General features: G+C 39.4%; 1 protein-coding gene across 30 annotated transcripts in view; it reads left to right on the plus strand.

Moving 5' to 3' along the window:
- Tcf4 (transcription factor 4) overlaps nucleotides 1–21,218 on the plus strand; it is a 346,209-nt gene that overhangs the window by 289,588 nt on the left and 35,403 nt on the right. For all 30 annotated transcript variants that reach the window (XM_078029972.1, XM_078029983.1, XM_078029971.1 and 27 more), the window contains 5 exons: nucleotides 1,229–1,334; nucleotides 4,858–4,991; nucleotides 11,111–11,243; nucleotides 19,595–19,662; nucleotides 20,622–20,700. In XM_078029972.1, the coding sequence (XP_077886098.1) occupies nucleotides 1,229–1,334; nucleotides 4,858–4,991; nucleotides 11,111–11,243; nucleotides 19,595–19,662; nucleotides 20,622–20,700 (520 nt within the window). The remainder of the gene's footprint in view (nucleotides 1–1,228; nucleotides 1,335–4,857; nucleotides 4,992–11,110; nucleotides 11,244–19,594; nucleotides 19,663–20,621; nucleotides 20,701–21,218) is intronic.

Here is a 21,218-nt window from a genome sequence, read left to right on the forward strand (position 1 = left end):
TGTTTATTCGGTGTGTACTGTAAAAAAGACATGGGAATTATTTTTTTGGTAACCCTGCAGTTGCCTTTTTATGGGTGAATTCCTTTTTTCTTTCGCTGTGACCTGCCACTGTCACTGTAGGCTCAGTGCCAATTTTGTGAGCCACTGTCTGCCTCAAAATGGAGGCAGGAAGGTATCCATTTTCATCAGGAGGATGACAGGGTTTCAGTCTTTCCGACCATCTGGAGAGAGAAACTTTGAGAGTGAAAGAAAATGGGGATTAAAAATAAATAAGTAAACACACACAGAGAGAAAGAGGACGGGGGAGAGGAGAGAGAGAGAGAGAGAGAGAGAGAGAGAGAGAGAGAGAGAGAGAGAGAGAGCAAAGAAAGGCAAGGAAAACCAGTTGATAGTTAAACTATACCTTATGAATTAAGGCTCTTCTAATATGGTGTCCTGTTTGAAAGAAACATAAACAAGAAAATACACACAGGCTATTTTTATCAAAACTAGTTCCCCACGTCTCCTGAGTATTAGTAAACGAATGGAAGTAAATGAGATTTTTGGCTCACTTTTAAAGTTTATGGTACACACAAATACAATAAGCACTAAGGAAGAGGCCCCCTTCTTCCTGTGTACACTCAGATTGTTGGTGGTCTTGTCTAGATCCAGGCTTTAAAAAAAAAAAAATAGCCTTTTTCATGCATCTCTGCAAAAAAGCTGACACTATGGGAATTTAATAGTCCAAGATAGATTTATCGCTTTCTGTGGTCCGGATGCTTCATTTGTGTTTCCCCCCCTCCCTGTCCTCATTCCCCTCCCCCAGTGAAATTTTTAATTGAAAGTTGTGCTCTGTCTTTTCAGAGAAGCTGGATTGGGTGCACATCTTTCTGCTTTTACCTTTCATGTGCTCATGGGCCATCTGTGTTTAAAAAGCAGAGATGCTTAGACTCAGGACTACCCCAGGGGTCTTACATAGTATGTTTACAGCTCCACATGGTTGACACTATTGTGGTCTGTGACTGGAAAATCTCATACCTGGTTATTTTCTGTTCACACAAATTTACTGAACATTCCCCGGCCCCCGCCTCCTATATTTGAAAGGGGCAGCTTTTCTGGGGGTTTTGATCGGTCTTAGACTGGATAAGGTCAGAAATGAACATTTTGAGCCTGCTTCTTATCAAACAGTGGATGTGGAGGTGCTTTGGTCAATGCAGAAAGCAACATTCATTTGGTTCTCCTTCCTCAGGTCTATGCTCCATCAGCAAGCACTGCCGACTACAATAGGGACTCGCCAGGCTACCCTTCCTCAAAGCCAGCAGCCAGCACTTTCCCTAGCTCCTTCTTCATGCAAGGTAAGGCGCTTCTGCATCCCGGGGGAATCCACAGGGTTTTCAGATGTAATGAATGGGACTATACAGAACACAGGCAAGTGGGGAGACAAATGGAACTTCTTAGGACTGAATTACTTCAAAGTGAATTAATTAACCAAAACTTATTTATAAGACTTTTTTTTTTTGAGTCTGTAACTTCTTGAGCAGTAATGAGTGGAGGTAAAGTGAGTCTGCCTCACTCAGCGCTGAGGCTGCCGTTGGAATTACAAGATGGACCATTTCAGCATTTTCACCATCCCCACGCCGGTTGTGTAGTTGAAAGTGTTTCAGCTTAGTCTCTGTTTTGAGCATCCTGGATTTAGTCGGGATTAAAACCACCTTTTAATTCCATTTAAAGGTGATGTGAACACTTAAGGTGAAACTCAATCCCAACATGCTAACTCATTTTGGATGAAAGGCCCAACTTTTGAGGGGCCAGACAACAAAGTGTCCTCCAGAGTATATTTATTGCCCCTGTAGAACGGCTCCTTTCTGCTGCCTTGGAAAGACTAAGGTGGTTAAAATGACAGCAGCTACTCTAAGAATGGACGGTTCAGAGGATGCAGCTCAGGGCTCCACCCCTGATTTTGCCCATGATACTTATTTTCAAAATGTAATGATCTTGTTGCCAACTTACCCTGAATTTAGATATAGAGTTTACCAAGCAGCCCTGTATGCAGAAACTTAACTTTTTTGCCTGGGTAGGAGCACTGTATTTAGTGTGTGTCTTGCTAAAGTGCCACGGGACTTCCCTCTTTATGCTACTCCAAGAAGTGCCAAGTCACAGGAAGAGAACGAGAATGTAGTTGGAGCAGAATGTTCCAGGGGAACAGCATGATATCTCACACAGATAACAGTGAGCACTCTCAAAATCTTCCTGATGAAAGGGGACTTACCTTCTTTCCCTTCAGAGTGTTCGCTTTCTTAGATGGCTAGTTCACATGTGAGATTCCATGGGAAATCTATAAAATTGAAGGAAATGGGTCTCTTGGGAATAGAGAGAATTTGCTCCACACAGTAATGGATTCTCATGTTCATGAGGATCCTTGATCTTCACGATCCATCCTAGTTGAAACTCTCAAAGAGGCACAGCAGGTTGGTCATGACAAAGGGCTTACCACTTTTAGCTACAAACAGCAGCTGCCTCTGATCAGCTCCCCTCTCTGTAAGCGTGGGAGAAATTGAGCTACAGGTGCGCACAGGTGTCAACTCAGGGATTCATCACTCCAAGTAGATTTTCATTGAGGAAAGTGACAGATTTCTTTGATCTGCCTGAAAAGTGTCTTGCTTGAACTATGCATGTTGTAGGGGAGTCCAGGTAGATCGAAACAGGAGGTGCCTTTTCGTAGCAGTAGCAACCCACACAAAATGTGGGGAACAAATTTGTTCTTCTGCATATGAACACCCACCCCCCCAAAAAAAAACAACAAAAAACTGAGTTGACATTTATGATGAGCACAATTAATTTGCACGCATCTAATTCTATTCTTCAAAACAACATTATGCCAAGATCATGGGATGTGATAAATATTAATTTACTGTGAAAAGCATAATTTATGTAAAATGTGTATTTATATAAGTCTGCACTGAGTAGAACATTCTGCGTTAACAATCCTGAATGTACTGCCCCCCCATGCATCACACTGTCAGAATGTTTCAAAAGGCTCTTATTCAATGACATATATTCTCAATTTATTTGTCAAATGTGCCTTCTATTTAAAATGTTAGTGGTCTTCAACTTCATATTTGAATTTAGGGTGACATTTAAACTTCTGTAATCTGAGGACTCCATCTAAAGCACATTGAATGATAACTTCTTAAAATCCCTGTGTTTTATATGACAAATCAGGAACGGTGGCATCATGATCCTGTCTCACACCAGCTTCCTTCAATAGAGGGATGCAATGGTACCCTGAGAATTTAGTGGTTAAAATTATGCAATTAAGGCAAAAGATATTCGGAGATTGTCTAAGGCATGTTTTAAACTTAGTACTGTGGCCTCTTTATTTTTAACTTTAATTTCCATCTCCTCATTAAAACTCTAAAAGTTGTCAAAATCACAGACAGGATTTTGCTTCTTGGTTCTTGAAGAAAGAAATCTACCATCTCTTCCTGTCTGTTCTGAAACTTGTCCCGTCCTGAGATTCAAACTTCTGGGTTTAAACACTCAGTGAAAATCAGCTTCATGAAATACATTATCAGACTTAACTTGCCTATTACCTAAATTTTTAAAAGGCTTTGTTAAATAAAATGTTATGGGGAAATAACCATATTTCTGAGAACCAATTCCTGCTATCCATTTAGTACCCAGCTGATTTCCTGGTCTATATCCAGTACTTAATAATTTTTGTTTAACTATTGAAAGAATAGAAACCATGTGTAAGGTCAGGGAATGGAAAGGATCTGTAGGACTGTTCTTAATCTGATGCTCACAAAAGATTAATTTCATTGTAAAAGATATTCACATAGTTGCCATATAGTTTGAAACCTCTTTTTTTGTTAATTTTTTTATTTATATATAACAGCGGAATGCATTACAATTCTTATTACACATATGGAGCACAGTTTTTCATATCTCTGGTTGTATGCAAAGTATATTCACACCAATTCGTGTGTTCATACATGTACTTTGGATAATGATGACCATCACATTCCACCATCATTTCTAACCCCATACCCCCTCCCTTCCCCTCCCACCCCTCTGCCCTATCTAGAGTTCATCTATTCTTCCCAGCTCCCTCTCCCAACCGCCGAATGATAAGCACAATTAATTTGCACACATCTAATTCTCTTCTACATTTGGCATTTAGTTGAAACCTCTTCTTAACTTATAATTTTGTAAAATCCAGGGGTTCTCAAAATTCTCTATAGCATCGTATCTACCTCATGATATGATTGTACTCTTTGAATTGCTACTAAAGGTTGAAGACAGCTGTATACCTCTATACCAATAAAAACAACCATAACCTAGAGTCCTCTTCCCTACATATCATAATATAATTATAATATCAATTCTATTATGAATGTTACAAAAAATAAAATCAAACCTTTTCAATCAGATGCTTTTTTTTTTTTTTTTTACTTATTTCATTGTAGGCTTTTAAAACTTGTGAACGTGCCATCTCTATAATGTCTCAAGTATTTTATTTTTACCTCAAAGTTCAGGAACAATTTAATTTTGTAGTTGATTTTTATTTAAAAAAAAAAAAGTTGGGGGCATTGGTCAGAGATTTGTAAGAAATGTTTCTCCAGCATTCATTACCTTGCTGACTTAACGTAATGCTCTTACTAAGAGCACTAACTTTGTGAAATGTTTCTGTTTGTTTGATAATGCAGAGCCTCTCCGGGGGGGAAAATAATGATGACTGTCTTCTGATGTAATTAGCTAACCAACACCAAGATGAATACACAACAGGCGGTCATTTTCAAGTATATGAAAAACCCCTATTCTATAAGGCAAGGCTGAATACCTCAGAAAAGTCATGGTTTCCTTTGTTCTTTACAGATGGCCATCACAGCAGTGACCCTTGGAGCTCCTCCAGTGGGATGAGTCAGCCTGGCTACGGAGGCATGTTGGGCAATTCTTCTCATATTCCACAGTCTAGCAGCTACTGCAGCCTGCATCCACATGAGCGTTTGGTAAGGTGGACTTTTGCAGGGATGGGGGGAACAGGGCTCCTGTGCGAAACCTCAGCTCTGTCTTCTCATGGGTGTGCACAGGACTCTGCAAATAAATGCAGTCGCGGCACATTCCCATTATTCTTACTGTTGTATGTTTTTCTGATGGAGACCTGACAGTCAGGTTACCTTTGGAAGCCCTCTAGATCCTCTTTGTCATTGTCCTCTTGTTTATTGTATTTCAATCTGTGCTTTCCTTATCATAGCCTCAGTTTCTTTTGGTAAGGACACACAATCTATTCAAGTGACAGGATTTCAGCTGTGGTTCCTTTTCCTGTTTTGGTTCTCTGAGCTTTTCTAAGATATTCATCAGAGGACAGGGCCACTCAGTGACTTTGGAGTAGCTTGTATGCATCACATATGGGCATTTCCATGTCAACTTTGACCTGCCATGGAGCATGCAAAGGAAAGACTTTGTATTTTCCAGGTCCTCTCATAAGTAACAGGAAAACGGGGTTCCACATAGGACAGATTCCATTTTTCTACATTTCTGGTTCCCCCCCCCGCCCCATATACCTCAGTCTGCCATGGATATTGCTCTGCTGTACTCCAGGTGGAAAGTGCTGGGCTATAAGATGTTAAGTCTATCATTACTGAAAGTTTCCACTCTGTCCATGGTCTGTACTCTCATCCCTCCTAAAAAGAAATCTATTTATCCTAAGGAAGCAACTCAAATGACTGTTTATAGGCTGAAAAATTACCACAGTCCAGAATCCACTTAGGAATTTAAGTCTGCCATTAGGTGAAACAGAAGAGTCTTGGTTATGAATTAGTTTGGAGGTGCCAATCAGATGGGGCTCAAGTCCCTTGTGCAGTGATTTAGTGTTATAAAAAATGTCTGGACCTCAAATCTACCAATGCAAAAGGACATGGCCAGTCCTGGTGCAAGTGGTACTTGCATCACTTCTCTTTCTGTCCCAGTTTGCACATTCTGTTCTCCTCATGTCCACATTTATGATTTTTCCTCTGATTTTTGAGGTCTTTCCTCTTGTGTTTAACTGCTTCACAGAGTGAAAAGGGGCCTTACATTCTACTCTCACAACCATAAAGACTCTAAAAGTTTATACTTCTGATATCCTTGGATGTGCATATTTAATTAGTCCTAGGGATGGAGGCATCACATGGTCGATTAGCCTATGCATTCCTGAGGGGCCAATGGTAGAGAAGGAATTGGCCTTTTTGTCTCATCTCCCAAGTTCAAGTGTGTAAATCACAAACTATCTCACATTTTAGCCCATTTTCAGAAAAGAGCAGATGATTGGCTTTCAAATTTCCTCTTCTCCCACCTCCTACATAGAGGTATTGGAGTGAAAACTTATAGAAATATCAACTATTATTATACTAGAATTTCTTTTGGCTTTCCTTTTTACTTCTCCACTATCATTTTCCACTTCTCTAGGAACCCATGAGCAAACCTAGCAAAGTTTTAATTACACATAGAAGTTGGGAGCCCTCTCTTCGTATGTTGGAATTTCCATCTTCTGAAAAAGCCGTCTATTTGATGTTTGTTTTCCTTCTTTCCTGTCATTTTTTTTTCTTTCATTTCCTGTCATGCTCTAGAGTTTTTGCAGTAGGTGATTTCATTTTAAAACCCAATTGACTCCATGGCTTGGGGAGGGGTATCTTTAAAATACGCTCACATGCACCAAAAGTGTAATTTCAAAATAGAAACCAACTACGAAAACGTTTTAGTGACCCCAAACAATATTACCCACCAGGAAGAAAGATCATTTTGAAGAAACAACCCTAAAGACTGCATGAGAAGTCAAATTTGCAATGTCACTTGTCCATCACAGAGCACAAGGTTTTCCTTCTTAACCTGATCAGTTAGCAGGTTTCAGAGAGTAAGGTTTTGTCTTAAAGAGTAAATGAATAAAGTTTATGGGAAGATATTTTACTGAGTTTCCCCACTGAGAGTGGAGCTGTTGAATTACATACTAGTTGTCATTGTAATTTCAGTATTTAACCATATGAAAATCTCTTGGTGAAGTGACTTAAAGAATCTGATGCTGACTGAGAATAATTTGAATATGCCGTGGCAGTCAGTGTCTTTTCACTTGAAAATAGAAATAGTTCCTTATGATTTTAGTCTGTAGCATTTGCCTAGTCTCATTCTGAATAAAGGGATGGTGGAAGAAAGAGAACTTTCTCTGGATTATGTTGGGGATAATTGGACCACGTATATATTATCTCTAAAGGTAAAATGTTTTAGAGACATTGTTGCTATCATCGCTTTATGCCATGTTACGATAGAATGTGTAATTACAAAGCTTGAAGTCCACGTGTTTCAATAGTGATTGTCAAGTCCTATTTTAAGCCTTTAAATCCCCTTTACAGCATCAGCCTGTGCCACAGGAGCCCACAGCTGATCACTATTGTTGCAAATGCACACACAAAATCACCCAGATGAATGGAGTTTGTGGTTAAGCTTTGGAATGGGTTGTTGCAGAAGATTTAAGTTTGGAGTGACTTGGCAGAGTTTTTTAAAAAAAAAAACAGGATGGAGTCCTCACTGTCTGGCATGGTCTCTGCCCTACAGAATGAAATAATGTAGGAGATTTAAAATTTTAATATGATGAAATTTCTATTGTCTTTTACTTTTTGTAACATAGATCATTTGGCCCAGTGTTTCTCAATGAGGAGTGATTTGGGCCCTCTGGGAACCTTTGGCAATGTCTGGGGACATTTTTGTTGTTGTAGCTAGGAGGTAGGTGCTACTGCAATGTAGTGGGTAGAGGCCAGAGTTGTGGTAAATGTGATGCACAGGAGACCAGCATGGAAGGTCAATAATGCCAAGGCCATGGAACCCTACCTTAGCCCAAAACTAATTTTATTTATTTATTTACTGATTTTATTTCTTAATATGTGCTACCAGTATTATATTTTTGTAATTTTTAGTTTATCAACCCATAAGTTGATTAAACCTTAGCCCAAAACTAATTTTATTTATTTATTTACTGATTTTATTTCTTAATATGTGCTACCAGTATTATATTTTTGTAATTTTTAGTTTATCAACCCATAAGTTGATTAAAAAAAATCACCAAGCAAACATTTCCAACACTTGCTCTGTCAGTAGATTCTAAATACATGATCATGAGTATCAGAAGTAGAAAGAGCTGGGCACGGTGGTGCACAAATGTAATCCCAGAGGCTCAGGAGGCTGAGATTGGAGGATGGCGAGTTCAAAGCCAGCCTCAGCAATGGTGAGGTGCTAAGCAGTTCAGTGAGACCCTGTATCTAAATAAAATACAAAATAGGGCTGAGGATGTGGCTCAGTGGTTGAGTTCCATCCTCAGTACCATTAAAAAAAAAAAAAAGTAAAAAATAAACAGTGGGCTTGGAAAGCCACAAGCGTTCACTTTATCATGTGCCCCCTGTGCCTTCGTAGCCAGGGGGCACATGATAAAGTGAAGGCTTGTAATAGATGGACGAAGAGACTCAGAGAACCTCTTAGAGTTGATCTCTAAATCCTCTAAAAGAGACGTTACTCTCATATCACTAATGTTCTCTGTGGTGTGTTTATTATGTCTCTGAGTGACAGTAGTTTTCAAGATACTTTCACTGAAAAGTAATCTAGTCATAAATCTCATTAATTTCTTTCAGCATCTAATTTTCTGAATCTCTAAAAATAACTGATTTAACAGGATTGCATTGGTTTCCCCTATTAAAAATCTATGGGGATTAAGTTTCCTTTTTATTCTCTGAATTCAATGGTAACCCTTTGTGTGTCAAATCGATGTCCATTTTATATAAAGGTCAGGGGGTCCAAAATCTCACTGATAAAATGATCCTTTCCCTGTGTCCTCTTCTGATTATAATATTTAATATTTTGTGTAATTCTATTCTTCTTTTTTAGGTTTTCACACACTTAGGACTGATTTATAATTTGTCTCTTCTGCAAAATCTTAGCAAGGAATAGAGCTGTGCAGAAGTGAAGTCACACCATCTCATTTTCTTTTTTATTTTTTTTTCCACATTGTTCCTTTATACTTTATTATAGTCTTTAGCCCTAAAGCATAAGTAACTCTAACCTTGCTCTTTCAAGATCGGTGTCCCTTGGCCTGCCTAGTTTTCAGGTTAGCTTTGCTGCAGAATGGGCCCACTTTATTATTCTTAGAGAAAATTCCATGGACTACTTAGGAAATTCAAGTGTCAGGTAAAACGGAGTTTAACAAGTAGCCTAAGGAATTTTTGGTTCAGGGAAAGAATCCATGAACTGTAAAAGCTCAAAAGACACTCTCAGGAACTTGGAGCAGTTTAAGCTTACCCTATGTATTCTTTCTCTGCAATCTTTTTTTTTTTTCCTTATTTCTTTTAACCAAGGATTAAACTCAGGGACGATTAACCACTGAGGCACATCTCCAGCCCTTTTTATTTAAACACGGAGTCTCGCTGAGTTGCTTAGACCCTCATTAAGTTGCTGAGGCTGGATTTGAACTCACAATCCTCCTGCCTTGACCTCCTGAGCTACTAGGATTATAGGCATGCATCACCATGCCTACTTCTCTAAAGTCTTTTAAGTTGGACTGTTTTAGATGTGCAGGGGTAATATTTTCAAAGACATCCATGTATCATTGGTGAATCCAGCTCTAAAATGTAGATTGATTTTCTAGACCATTTAGTTTTCTCTCAAATACGCCATGATCTCAAGCTTTTGTTTATTAAACTGTGATAGCAAACTACTCCTTGAACCTACAGTGTCATTGTGTGTTAGCACTCAGCCATAAGTTGTGACATGCAGAGACCCCCAACTTCATTCTGTCTCCTTCAAGAGTTGGAAATGGACTTGAAAGAGCCTGAGTGACAGGCAACATAGGATTGAGCGTTAAATGGCACAGTTGCATTAGGAACTCCTAGAAGGGAGGAGACCATGGCAGAGCTAGAAGTCATAAGGCAATCAGTCTTCCAGGAAGAGCAGAACTCAGAGTGGTTCTCAAAATCAAGAGGGAACCACCAAGACACTAGATTCTCTCCTTCTGAGCAAATGTTGTACCCTTAAGCATCCCTGAATATCAGCATTATATTTGATCGCTAATTTAAAATTAAATAATTTTCACAGCATCTCCAATAATATTATAATCCATAGTCCTTGGAAAGATAATTACATACAAGAAAAAAGTTTATTTCATCTTAAATATTTTTCGTTTACAACACATTCAATACCTTTTTATCTTGAAAAGAAAAATAGGCTGGTGTGCCTTTGTAAATAACCTTGAACCTTTAGTGATGTTCTCATTGGCAGATAGGTAGATCGTGTCTAATTTACTGCCTTACGGCCTCTGTGATCTGCCACAAGCAAAGACACATTTTGGACAACTAGTTTAGCAACCAAACTCAAAGCCCAGCCTTAAATCAAATTAATGCCTAAAATAACGTGATTTTCATAGTCATCCACATGGATAGGGTTATACAAAGAAAGAATTCAAGTCAAAATCCATCATTCTCAGTTCAGATTGGCTCAGGTTCACTCAGGACAGCCACTGGGAGAGGCCTTTCCATGTTGATACTTGGGGAGAGAGATAAGCATAAGTGCTTTTGAAATTCTTGTCCTTCACTATTTTATTCTTGCTGCTGAGATTCAGAAGGATAATCCACTTTGACAGGAAGATTTGAAACTGGTTACTCTTTGCCATTTAATGTTCAGAAGGTTTGATGAAGTATAATGTAAATCTGTGGCTCTCACTGTTTGTTTTACGTGTTATTTAGTGAAATCAGTTCGACTCTACCAATAGGCCATGAAAATAACAGGAGAAATGGCATTTTATGTGGCTGAAGTCTTGGAGATGATTTTGAACCATGACTTGTAGACTTAGAGTTTGGGATCATTTTTTCGGCGTCCTGTGTTGCCATGGTCCACCTCGACGTTTGATGCAAACCCAAACCAACTGTGCTATCTGTGTATTTTGTTATTTGAAAAATGAAAGCTGTCAGGTCTAAGCAAGATGTGCTCGTACCTGTTTTTGAAATTCTGAAAGCTTGTCTCCATTGCAGAATGGAGAGTTTTGAAAGAAGTGTCAGAAAACGCACTCACTACGTACCTTGTGATTGAAGGTAGCTCCTTTCTCTCCTTGCTCTAGAGCTATCCATCACACTCCTCAGCAGACATCAATTCCAGTCTTCCTCCGATGTCCACTTTCCACCGTAGTGGCACAAACCACTACAGCACCTCCTCCTGCACGCCTCCTGCCAACGGGACGGACAGCATCATGGGTGAGTCCATCCGCGTCAGGGTTGATAATGCCGGGCCGCTCTTCACCCATAGAACTGAACAGCAGGCAAGCAACAGAGACTTGTCACCCAACGGAATGGACAGACAAGTGAATCAAACAGAAATAATCACTGGCTTGATCATAGCCATGGTTTTGTGGTCCTAAGAAACTGAAATCTGGCTTCTTTGTCCATTAGAAGGCATTACGTTTAACAAGGGTTTAAGTGAACAAAGTGAACCCCTCTTAAGACCGGCCGTGGAAGACAGGTGAGAGAGGGGCCGGAATAACTCTTTTAACAGTTGTCATTTGCCACTTCCCAGATCCATTTCTCTGCTAAGTCCTTAGCCATGACGGTGACACCCTCCTCCTGTGAAATGACTCAGGTGACTCTTGATAGCGAGGTGCGCTCAGGCCTCTGGCCTCTGGCCTCTGGCCTCTGGAGAATGTGGCATAATGGAGTGCTTCCAGCAGGAGAGAGAGAAGATGGCTGGCATTAGAGGGCCAGAAAGGATTGGTTACTCCTCTGTAATGAGTTAAGGGCCAAGAAGATTGTCCCGGATTGTCATGACTTGCCTTGTGGTCCTTGCCTTCAAGTACTCTCCTCCTGAGGGAGAATCTCGGCAGGGGGTCCCGCTACCCTAGAGGGAGGCAGCTGCCACTCCTGGATCTGCCCCAGGGCTTCCATCCACATGGGCAGCGAGCTCCACCTTGGCATTACCTGCCCTCCTTGAAACCTGACTTCCTTGGCCACTACTCCCTCTGGTTCTAGTTCAGTCCACACTCCCCTTGGCCTCATAGTCATTCCCAGAGGGTCACTAATGAGAATACTCTAGAATCTGTTTTTGAGAGAACATTGTGTGACAGAATAATGCTGCTATTTATCCTTCTTAGTTCTTGACAGTTTTTTCCTTTTTTTTCCTTTTTTTTTTTTTTGGATGGTCTGTAGAACTTTTGGAAGTGGTGTGAATCACTTATGTGGGAGCGTTTTTTGATGAAGGGGATGCATTTTGAAATGTTGCAAATATAATTTCTGCCTAAATAATACCTTCTCTGCTTATTCGGTAAATTATTTCACTCTTGGGGTGATCCATCTAGCAGCCCTCCACGATCATGCCTCACTGAGAAGCCAGTTTAGGAAAGAGTTTCCATTTCCGTGACTTTAATAATAAAACTTCTAGGAGTATGTTACACCATTTTGTCCTTGGAGAGCTCTGGACAGAGGTCACATGGGGAAATTTCTTAGCTCTCAGTGCACTTTTGGCAGATTTGAAAAACAAGAAGAAAGAAAAGTGCAGAACTGAAAGAGAGAGAAAAGCATATTTCACTTCAGTGCGGTTTGACAAATGGAAAGCCCCTTTCTGCTGTCATGAGATCTGGTTATAAAGGAGAATGACCAGTCATTCATCCTCTTACATGACAGATTTCCTGTCTACTTGTGGTTTGAGTAATTTTCTTTTTTAGGAAGGTATGAAGGTGGAGCAGACCCTTGAGTTGAGGAATACATACTTAGGCTCTGTTAAAAAAAAAAAAAAAAAAGTAGATTAATCTGCAAAACAATCTTCCTGGTGGGAAAGGCACTGTGACTTAGGAAGAAAGAGATATTATGCGATCATGTAAATCATCCTTGGTGAGCTCTGGGCAGCTTAGCCACAGGCACAGTGGGAGTGAGATCTCCTTGGTTTCAGCTGGTGCCTCATCATGAGCTTGTCAATGCACAGGACTGTCCTCTCAGTGAGTCTGGGTCCAGTGGAGCCATGTGCGGCTTCTGCATTTTTAGTATGGGTTCAATTTGTTAGAGACTACAGAACCCTGCTAAGGGTCTAGAAAGTAATAAAAGAGATCTAATTTGAAAAGAGGAAAGTATAGGGTTTTTTGAAAGCCAGAAAAGGAATTTTTAGGAAATTCATTACATGAAATATCTCACAATAATGCATGTACTTGTCAAAATCCATTAGCAGAATATGAAAAAGTTTATAATCTTTTAGGATGTAAGTAGCTATGACAGTTCAGCTTTTTGGAGGAATAGGCTACCATTAATTTGCGTAAATGCAGAAAGCACTTTAAGGTTCCTAGAATTCTAGAATGTTCTCCCTTAAAAATAACATGTCCTCCAATTCTTTAAGTACAAAGAAAATTTAAGGATGATGATAAGCCTTCGTACTGCGCAGTGTTCCCAAGGATCATGTTTCTTCCCACTTCAGTTTTCTTAGACTGCAGTTTGGTTTTTAGTGGGTGGTTGAAGGCAACAATGGCACCATGTCTGTATGACAAGAAAAGAAGCTTTCTCTTCTGGTGTTAGTGATACTTCACTAACAAACTGTATGGATTAATAGGATACATCTGTAGACTTTTGAAAATATTTGGCGTACATTCACTCATTCTGAAATGCAGGAAATAAAGAAATATTACGTTGCCTATATCTCAAAGAACAAACAGAGTTAATTAAATAATTGGTAAATAGGGAACACATAGCCTGACACATGTTTGAGATTACACACATGATTCTGTAGAAAATAACTGTAAGCAATACTAATGCCATAAGAATGGGGCTCAAACACTAACACATGGATGTCACATTTTTCAAGTTTTCTTGGTAAAAAGTTGCAAGGCACTGTGATCCTTTTGAATGCACAGCATTGATGTCTCAGGAAGTGGCCTTCTCAGTTCAGAAGACCAGGTCTGCGTCTCAGTTTCATGTAGCAGTGTGCTTCTTAGTGGTCAGCAGTTGTCCTGAAATGAGAGTAGTCTAGCCCAGGCCTATAGAGTGAGACTGGCGCTCCGGAGCCATCAGACAGTAACCTCTCTGGAACTGCACACCGAATTCTTGTCCATCTTATGCATTTCACAGAGGGAAAGTGCTCACTGAGGTTTGGGGTAGTTTGTTATTTGTTTTGCTTAGAAGAAGTGACCATTGTTTCGTGGTTTTATTTTTCTCTTGTCTTTTAATCCCCAGTATTGCTTTTTGAGAAACCTTTAGGAAGTAATCAAACTTAGATTATATTAATGAGAGGGTTTTATTTTTAAATGATGCATTCATTCATGAATCAATGAGAGAATGGAAGACTGAAATATTTTATTTGTGACATGAAGTCTACTCTCAAACCTTGTTAGCAAACTCTAGAGATGATTTTACCCATTTCTGAATTGAAAGAGGGTCTTAAGTACCCTGGAATTATATGAAAGTGATAGGTAGAACACAGCACAGATTCACAGTAGCTCAGCTGGTGTAGCGCCCCATTAAGGAGAGAAGCTTTTAGGTTACCAGCATTAGAGCCTTCAACTTGATTCCTAAAACCCTTCTAATGTTATGCTGCTGGTATATCTCAAAAGCAGAGTAGTCTAATTCCTGTGCATGTGAGCATACAGACAGGAGGAAAGCTAATAAATTATTAGCACAAGCTAGAGAGAACAGAAATGACTACAGGAAAGTAGCCACGTGCATTTTGCTATCCACGTATTTCCTTCCTAACTGCCGTATGTAGCCCTTCCTGACCAGAAGTAAGAGGACCCTTGACCATAGTCCAGTCCACTGAAACTTTTCAAGCTGAGAGCCTCTGAGCACTCTCTCCAGCTCCCCACTGGGAGTTGCCATCTGTGTACATTCACAGAATGTACCCGTTGTGGCTTGGGGCTCAACATCCTCCCTTCCCCTTGGAAGGAATCGGGCATATAACTAACATAATGGATATAATAACTATTGTTGTTTTATTAGTCTTCCACTGGCCCGCTTCCTAATGCAAGATATTTCCTATGTTTTCAAAGCTCAAACCAAGTAGTGTTGAAGGAACAGACTACCAAGATTGATTTAATACACCATGTGCTGAAGATTACTCTGAACTATCTAGCTGGATCATGAATTAATCTGGCTAACAACTTTCACTTCTAATGACATGTTTGTATGACATGATGCATTTTAGGATGTGACTTTCTCGTGGAAACATTGTGTCCCTTTTCCCTGGAGGACCTGGTTTCACAGTCATTTTATGATTAGTCACATAACATTCCCTTTGTAGTTTACAAGGATCTTGAGCCTTCAGATACAGTTGGGTGCTGACCAGGCACAGAGTAACAGAGTAATGTGAGTCGTATCCAGCAGCATCATGTTGGGTGTTTGGTAGTTAGAGACCACCAAAGCAGAACAACAAGCCAGTCTCCTGTAAGTCCTCTTCACCGTTTCCTGCACATGGTCACAAGCGCGCCCCTCCCCACCCCCGTATTCATTCCTTGGAATCCTACCTACTCCGTATTCCAGCATTGCAGACCATTTTCGAGTTTTTCTTCTACAAATGCCGTAGTAGCAGGAGTGCTGGAAACATTCCCCTCTCGCTCATCTTCACAGACAAGCTCAGGGCATCCTAATGCTGCTCCTACTGGTTTTATGACATAAGGGTCACTCGGACACAGTTCAGAGAAACTTCATGCTAAAGCAGTTGTCCTCGCTAAGGCAAACACACCACGGAGGGCACTTCTTGTTCCTTTGATGTCTTCGTGATGTTCCCGGCCTCAGGTTATGAGTGTGCAATAAAAGGGAAACACATTTTCCAAATTCTGATTTTTTTCAGAACTTGATCCCCAGGCACCACTCATCCCAGTGTTTTGTTTTGGGTGTGTTCTGAAGGGAATTGCCACTTCCCCAAAGCCAAGGCCAAGACAGAGGGTGGTCCAGCACGCAGCCCGGCTCCGAGGCCCTGCTTGCCGCTTCATCTTCCAGCCGGCCCCAGCACCTGCGATCTGTCCCACTGAACAATTCTTGGGTGGCTGGCAGTGTCGAATCCTCCTACAAAATTACAGTTCCTCTTCATAACTGCTCATCTCCCATCCATATTTATCTTGCCACTCGATTCAGAGGCAGATTATTTTTTCTCTTGAGCAAGAGAAATCGATTAGAACCAAACTAATGCAAGGAATCCATACAGCCCTTCCCAAGTCAAGGCCGTATTTCTGTGACAGGGGCATTTGGGTAATTGCTGATGATATAAGTTGACCAAAACTTAGGCCTGGAGAGTAATCAGGTACTGATATAGTAAAGCTGAAAATGTAAATTTGATACATGTTTTGCTAAACATGATTCATTTGTTTAAGGAGAAGGAGGAGGAGGAGGGGAAAAATTGGACCATTTGAGATTAAAAGTATATTCCTTTTCTGATTCCGTATGTCCTTTGATATGTCCCTCATACACAAAAAAGAGAAGGGCCCATTTCACTTAACATGTTCAGGGAATCTTGAACATGTGTCCCCTCCAGGGTGTCCTGGAACAGAACAAAAGGCATTCCCAGGGAGAGGGTGAACTGGCCCCAGTAAACTTCTTTGAAATTTAAGCCCTGGGGTTTGGCGGTCCAGCTGTTGCAAGGTAACATGGCCTCATGTTAAAAAAAACTCTGTTCTTATAGTGACTTCCATGAGTAGCCTTTGTAGTTTTCTGAAACATTTTCATGACAAGATGAGGTAAGGAGCTGGTTCTGTTTCTGGTACTACTTCCTGAGTCTTAGTATCTCTGTTTATAAAACCGACACTAAGAGAAAGCTTAGTTAGAAAGGTGTACTGCTATAAGAAGTCATAACAGGAATACCTTATCTCTTCTAAAGTACAATTTTGTGTGATATATAATTTATTTTGTAAAATTCTTGAAATTATTTTTATTTGTTTTCGATTCTTCCTGTTTGGTTTCATGAATTTTCTTTAAAAAAAATTCGTAATTCTCATTTTTAAATTGTTCAAAGGAAGAATTGATCTTTTAAAATTTAAGCCCTTTTGAAAACTACTTCTGTGGCAAATTTTTAACTGTAATTAAAACAATAGCTTGGGGGTTTTTTTGGTGTAGGTTCTTTGTTAGATAAGGTGATCCACCCCCCCATCCCCAGTGTGGCTCTAAACGTACACTTCATGAAGATCTGTATTCATATCAAACAGATATCACAAATTATTTTCATTGCTCACTCTAATTTTTTTGGGGGGGTGAGGGGTACCAGGGATTGAACTCAGGGGCACACAACCACTGAGCCATATCCACAGCCGTATTTTTTGTATGTTATTTAGAGACAGGGCCTCACTGAGTTGCTTAGCATCTCACCGTTGCTGAGGCTGGCTCTGAACTCAGGATCCACCTGCTTCAGCCTCCCTCCTCAGCCTCCCAAGCAGCTGGGATAATAATAAAAAGATAATGTTACTTACAGAGGAGGGAAAAGGAGACAATTCTCCTTTCCCAGATACCATGATAATAAATGCAAACGACTACTAGTGCTGTCTGTGTCTTCAGCTCTTCATTATATTTTATTCAGAAATGCGTTTAGGTTTTAGTTTCATTTGGGCAGTAAGTCCTCTACTGCTGAGCTACATTCCCAGCCCTTTTGGTTTTATTTTTTTATTTTGAGACAGGGTCTCACCAAGTTATTGAGAAGCCTAGCTGAATTGCTGAGACTGATCTCCAACTTGCCATCCTCCTGCCTCAGCCTCCCAAGTCACTGGGGTTACAGGCATGCACCACTGAGCTCCATGGCTGTGTTTAGTTTTTAAAGAACTTACACAGAAATCCTTCTCATTTTCTCACTAGATATAATTTCATCTATCTTTCGTCTTATATTAAAAATTTGAATATGCTTGATTTCTGTTTAGATTTCTTCCACTAGCCCAGTTCTAGGATGGCATTCCCTGATTTCAAGAAATTTCTTACATGTATGATCTTGAGTACTAATAACTCATGTAGTTTTAATATCATAAATTTGTGATATGTAAAAGAAGAGGTTTTCATTGAGTCTAACCATATTCACTTGATCGTATTACCAGTTTCCTTTCATTATTTTAGTAATTCACAAATGAATATGTGTACAGGTCTTGTTAACCAAATAAACATGTATCAAAAGATGACGTGGACTGGGTTGTGACTCAGGGGTAGAACACTTGCCTCGCATGCATGAGGCACTGAGTTTGATCCTCAGAACCACATAAAAATAAATAAATAAAATAAAAATATTGTGTCCATCTACAACTAAAATGATACTTTTTTAAAAAAAAAAAGATGGTGGAACTGACGTGCAACATCTAAATATGTAAAAGTGAGAAGCAGAACTTAACTATGCTGAACAGAGGCCAGGAGAAATGAAATCAGGACCTGGAGAAGCACAGGATTTGACCCTTGAAGGTCTGGCCACACCGTTGCATGTTACAGGTCAGGGAGAGGATGAGGCCTGCTGGTCCCCAAAAGGTCTCTCTGGTTCACTGGTACAGCTGGGAAAATGTTTCAGATTACACAAGTGTGCAGTGAAATTCTGCTTAAGTCATAAGCATATTCAAGATTTCCTTTTTTCATTTCACCAAACAGTGAGAACATCTTCCCCTGGAAATTGCATGGGTTTTGTTTGAGTACTATGCCCCTTTGCTTGGATTGAAGTCTTAATACACACCACATGCCCCGAGTTCTAGGCATCGTTTTAATCCTCAGGGGCATTTTTAAAAAATGAGGAATCATCACATTATTGGCACCTGGGGGACTTGGCTTCTCTGTTTTGTCCACCCTGGCTCACCCATTTTACCATTTAGTCTTAAACACAAGTTACCTTCAGAAGGTGCATGTTAAATAGAGCTGGCTTTCATTTATACACTGGGGTATATGCCTTGTATTATACTATCCTTTGTTAATTCACTTTGTAGAGAAAATATCAATGTTTAAGGTGGTAGAAAAGCTTTATGACTTATTTTATGTCTAGAATTTGAGAACATATTGACTCTTAGTAGCATAACAGTCAAATATTTTTTTTAATGTGAACATGGATTTAAGTGTGTGAAAAACATGTTATTTAAAGTATTCAAAATATTTTCTCTCCTTGTTAGCTAGACCAGTTGTAAATTCTTTTATTGTTGGTTTTGCTTGATTCAGCTGTGGAGCACTCAGAGGAAAACCCCATTTTGCTGGGTATCAGGTTTTTCTTTATTCAAAAAGAGGTGTAAATTATTCATAAAGGTAATTCAATTTGATATTTAAAAATATATAAAGAAAAGCTGGATTTGGGGGACTTGAGTGTCCTGGAAGTGCTGCCTACACCTGAGCCATATCCACCACATGTTGGCATGCAACTGGTCACCAGCAAACCACTCCTAACCAACAAGAGGGAAAGTAATAGCAACTAAAACACTTTGTCTTTAAACCAAGGTGTCAAGTTTATATTTTATCTGTAAAAAAATGTAACATGAATATATTTGACATCTACCTCAGCAAACAAATTAATGCTAATTAAAGATTAATGTGTTGTAATTAGCATTAAAAATGCAATTAAATTGTGAGTAAATGGACCAGGAATAGAAAATTGTTAGACGTCTCACTGCCTGGTTTTCATATTCTGCCTTTTGTTTTTGCAGCAAATAGAGGAAGCGGGGCAGCAGGCAGCTCCCAGACTGGAGACGCTCTGGGGAAAGCACTTGCTTCGGTGAGGAAATATTGACTTTGGACTCCACGCGTACCATTGTAGCAGGATGAACTTTAATCAGAAGTGGACATTTGGAATTTTAGAAAATGAATGGCAGATATCTTTGATTTTTTGGAAAACGCTAGCTGTCCTGCATAATGATCATTGGAAAAGTTGAGGGGGCGCGGTTTTGTGTCCTGCCCGTGGCTGGTCTCTACCATCTTGTTTTCTCACAGTGTTGGCTAAGCTAGAGTGTTCACTTATTGATCTGGGGATATTCTCTGAGCCTTTCAGTTTCTAGATTTTCTATGTAGATTTCTTTTTATTTTCTAAAGTCATATGGTGCTCACTGACCAATAATGCTAGCTTTGCCAGGATAGTTCTAAAACACTTTGGAATAGGCATTTTTAAAAAATGGGGAATCATCACATTATTGGCCCCTGGGGGACTTGGCTTCTCTGCTTTGCCCACCCACTACTAGGAAGACAGAATTAAATGGTTCTCTTCCTGGATGCTCCCCAGTGACAAAATGGCACACCTTATTTGACCAAGGAACTATACCTGATATTTTGGTCAAAAGCTAAACATTATCAGTTGCAAATGTAAGTGGAGGTTATCTCTGGTTGCTTTTTTCCTAACCATTAGGATTGTAAAATAAATCTAACTTATATTAACATTGTGTCCTAAGTAAAAGTGCTTATTTAATCTGGGCCTTCTATAGCTTTGGAATCAGAATGCCCTAATTATAATGAAAGGCATTGGAGGTAAAACCTTAGAAATGATACTGTCTAACCTCTCATTTTGTAGAAGAAGGTGTTACATTTTGCATTTCAGAGTATTGGTACTATAGTTGATGCTTACATGTATTTGATAACTTGTAATATTTAAATGAATTGCATTGGTAGCTTTGTAGTTTTAAAAACTGTTAATTGTTTATTCCTAATAAATGAAGGATTTTTTTTTCTTTCTTACCATTTAAGATCTATTCTCCAGATCACACTAACAACAGCTTTTCATCAAATCCTTCAACTCCTGTTGGCTCTCCTCCTTCTCTCTCAGGTACTGTATCTTAAATCATATTTCATCCTAGTAACAATTTTTGAGAATGATTTCCCTTTTATACATTTTGCTGTAGCAGATAGAAATTCACTCCCCTCCTCCACTCCAAAACCAAAAACATCACAGACAAATAAAACAGGATGGGAGAGACAGATTACAATATGACAGTACATTTACGTCCAAAATCTTTCTTAAAAATTAGATGATCCTTTTAGACTACACAGGCACATGAAAAATTTATTTCTTAAACTTTTCTTAGCTCTGCCAAAGACTCCCAACAGCAGAATAATATATTCCAACAAAACATCTCAGATGGAAAAAACTTGGTTAATGTAATTGTAAATATGAATATAGACTATATAGTCATCAAATGTAGGCTACTTACACAGATCATTTCCTGTAGACATTTCAGCCTTTCCAAATTATTCCCTCTTTAAAATATGTGCCATTGGAATATTTGAGAGAAACTATACTTTTGTAAATAAATTGTGAAACAATTTTTTTGGAGCATAGGAGAT

The sequence above is a fragment of the Ictidomys tridecemlineatus genome, chromosome 13, assembly GCF_052094955.1.
Source record: "Ictidomys tridecemlineatus isolate mIctTri1 chromosome 13, mIctTri1.hap1, whole genome shotgun sequence".
Taxonomy (NCBI): Eukaryota; Metazoa; Chordata; class Mammalia; order Rodentia; family Sciuridae; genus Ictidomys; species Ictidomys tridecemlineatus.